This window comes from Merops nubicus, unplaced genomic scaffold (genome assembly GCF_000691845.1).
Source record: "Merops nubicus isolate BGI_N331 unplaced genomic scaffold, ASM69184v1 scaffold7836, whole genome shotgun sequence".
In the NCBI taxonomy this organism is placed as follows: Eukaryota; Metazoa; Chordata; class Aves; order Coraciiformes; family Meropidae; genus Merops; species Merops nubicus.
The window spans coordinates 25,837-28,734 of NW_008612874.1; the positions used below are offsets into that span (position 1 = coordinate 25,837).

Here is a 2,898-nt window from a genome sequence, read left to right on the forward strand (position 1 = left end):
CGCGGCTGGGCCGGCGAGGAAGGGGGGGAGGAGGTGGTGGAGGAAGGGTTGCTGCTGGAATCTGGCTGGTAGGGCACCGGGATGTGGTCCTGCAGGACACGGGGAAGAACAGAAGAGAGGAGCTGGTGAGAGCAGCGTTGGCTCCAAGGTGCTCCAGTGCAGAGGGGCCTGGGGGACAAGGCAGAGCTACACAGGTCATCCCAGTGCCCTGCTTCCAGAAGCCCTAAAAAAACACAAGAGCCCCAGCCTGGATTTTTCCACAGCTGGTTGTGTCCATGGTTTGCACCAAGGCCAGGTCACACCAGCGATGGGGCTCCTTTGCCAACCCCTCCATGCTAAGCACCCATGGCTGAGGGGTCCCCAAAACCTTCTGGCTCTGCAGAGCCATGACCACCAAGACTGGAGCTGGGGGCCACATGGCTGGGGCTCAGTCTTGAGAGACATCAAGGACCTGGCAGCTTCTGCTGACCTCCTTCGAGCCAAAACCCCAGTGCCTCGCCCAGAGCAGGAGGCTGAGCCAGAGCAGGTTTGAAAGGACCAGCCAACACATCCCAAGACCTTCGTTGCCCTTTGTTGAGCCTTTTTAATCAAGGCAAGGTCAACAGCTTCAGATGCACCTCTCTGGGATAAGAGAGGACCACCAGGGGACAAATAAGGAAGAAAATCTGTCTGGATATCTTAGACTGGAAAAGGCAAATTGAGGCCAGAATTTCCCACCTCGCTGCACAGCTCAGAGACACTTCACAGGGTCTGACCTTCAGCAGCACTGAGCACTCCCATCTCCATGGCAAGATCCCTCCAAGGTTAGAAACCCTGCACCAGCTTCCCCCAGCAGGTAATTTTGTCCAAATTGATTGCTTTATAAAGAAGCTGGGCTTTCCAGGAAGCCCACATACATCTTAGAGACCATCCTGGCACACACGACAACCTTGGCTTGGTGATTTTTTTAAACCAACACTGAAAGCCACTGACAATAAGATTTCAATAGTAGTCACAAAGAGCAGGGTGTCTCTGAAGAAATGTTTTTAGAAACATCAAAGAAAGGGCCCCTGCTGCATAAAGCACATTTACAGAGGAAACTTGAACCAGAATAGGAGTGCTCAGGTCTAAGCCAAACAGATGAATTTATACACACACGCACTATGCATCGTCATACTCTGCTTAGAGAAAAGCTGGGAAAGGTCAAAGGACTGCAAGGCAGAGGCAGGAGAAGCAAGGCTGATGCCCTTCCCACCCACAGCCTTTATCAGTGAGCTGCTCTCTAATAAAATGAAACAAATCACTGGAAGGTCAGGCACTAAAAAGAAAAGCACATCTCTATTTCTTTTGAATGCCTGCAGTAGCTCTCCAGCTTCAAAAAGCCCTTTGTACCCCCCCCCCCATAACCACCCCAGCAGAGCAGATCGTTACACTAAGGACCTCCTAAGAGATCTACAGTCAAAAATTGTCTCCAGGAGAGCATCATCCGTTGCTGAGAGCCAGGAGATGCTGAGGTCTGGGAGGAGCTGGGGGTCCTGCTGGGCTTTGGGGAGCCAGGGGTTTTGATGACTTGTTCCCCATCACACGGAGGGTTTCCCTTGCTTTGAGCACTTCCAGCCTGCAAACACCTCCCCCCTGTGCTACCTCCATCCACCTGCAAGAAATTTTCCACTGAAGGCAGCAGGCTCCAAATTTCATCAGAAATAACCCCATGCTGGTTTTATTGCCATTAATGCAGGGCAGAAGTGAAGCGAGGCAGGTACAGACCATCGGGTCTGGCCTGACCAGCTTTGCCAGGGACATGCTCAAATTCTGGGCTTGTTTTATTTGTAACAATAATTTTGTTCTTTATGGAACTCTCAAGAGATAGCAAAGACATCAAACCACCTCAAATTCAGCTTAGATCTAGAGGATGAGAAGCCACAATGGAGCAGGACTGGCAGGACACAGGCTATTTTGAAGCACTGATCCCATTTTATTTTTAAAAGAAGTCACCTTGGGAGACGTAACCCCTGGTAGGAAACCCAAGGGGAGGAGAGTTTACAGCTCTGTTTGGAGCACAGCTCATCCCACCCCAACACTAGGCTCACTCCTGCTCTGCTCCTTCAGTCAGCACCAGTCCATAGGATCATGGGTTGAATTTAAGACCCCAAGGAGGTTTGTAGGCAGCTCCTACCCACACAGTGACACATACCCACATCATCCCAAAGCAGTGGATGTGCTTGGAGACCCACGGAGCCACCCCCAAGGCTTGGTCCTGGCACAGGGCTGTGGGGCTGGGAGATGCCCCATCCTGGGGACAACTCACCAGTCCCATTTCACCCCAAGGCAAAGTTGGGGCACATCCCCTTTTGTTCTTAAATTCCTTCTTGGAGAAATTACTCTCCAAGTTAGGCTTCTGCTCAGCAAACAGGATCAACGTTCCACAGGAAGATGTGCTAGGAAAGCTGCTGCTCCTCAGGCAAGGAGCATCCCCACTGGGAGACTCAAGGCTCTCGGGTTGTGGTTCAAGCAACCCAACTCGAGTGGCATTTGAAAATGCCAGTGGCTTGGGCACTCTCATCGGCAAGAGAAGCCACACAAAGAACTGGCAAAAGGCACTGATGTTTTGGTGACACGAGGCTGGGTCCCTTCTGGCAGGGGGTGGGTGCAAAGTGGGTGTTTGGGACCAGGGGAGAAGCTCACCTTGTTGAGTTTGTTGGTTTTGGGAAGCGTCTGGCTGACGTGCAGGTCCGAATACCTGGGGGGTTTCCTCAGGGGGTTGTTGATATCGCAGGGCACTGACTCTGTCCGGACTAACCTTGCTGGATTAAGAAGGGAGAGAGGGGTAAAGGGGGTGGAGAGGAGGGGGAGAGAGATGGAGAGACATCAGAGCTCTGGAGGAGAACTTGTGGTCACCCTGTGCTTGCAAACCGCTCT

At 52.1% G+C, this 2,898-nt stretch overlaps 1 protein-coding gene across 1 annotated transcript in view; it reads right to left on the reverse strand.

The window, feature by feature from the left end:
* KSR2 (kinase suppressor of ras 2) overlaps positions 1 to 2,898 on the reverse strand; it is a gene marked incomplete at both ends in the record, with an annotated part of 54,519 nt that overhangs the window by 24,590 nt on the left and 27,031 nt on the right. Inside the window, 2 exons of the mRNA XM_008941685.1 lie at positions 4 to 89; positions 2,665 to 2,789. Of these exons, the coding sequence (XP_008939933.1) occupies positions 4 to 89; positions 2,665 to 2,789 (211 nt within the window). The remainder of the gene's footprint in view (positions 1 to 3; positions 90 to 2,664; positions 2,790 to 2,898) is intronic.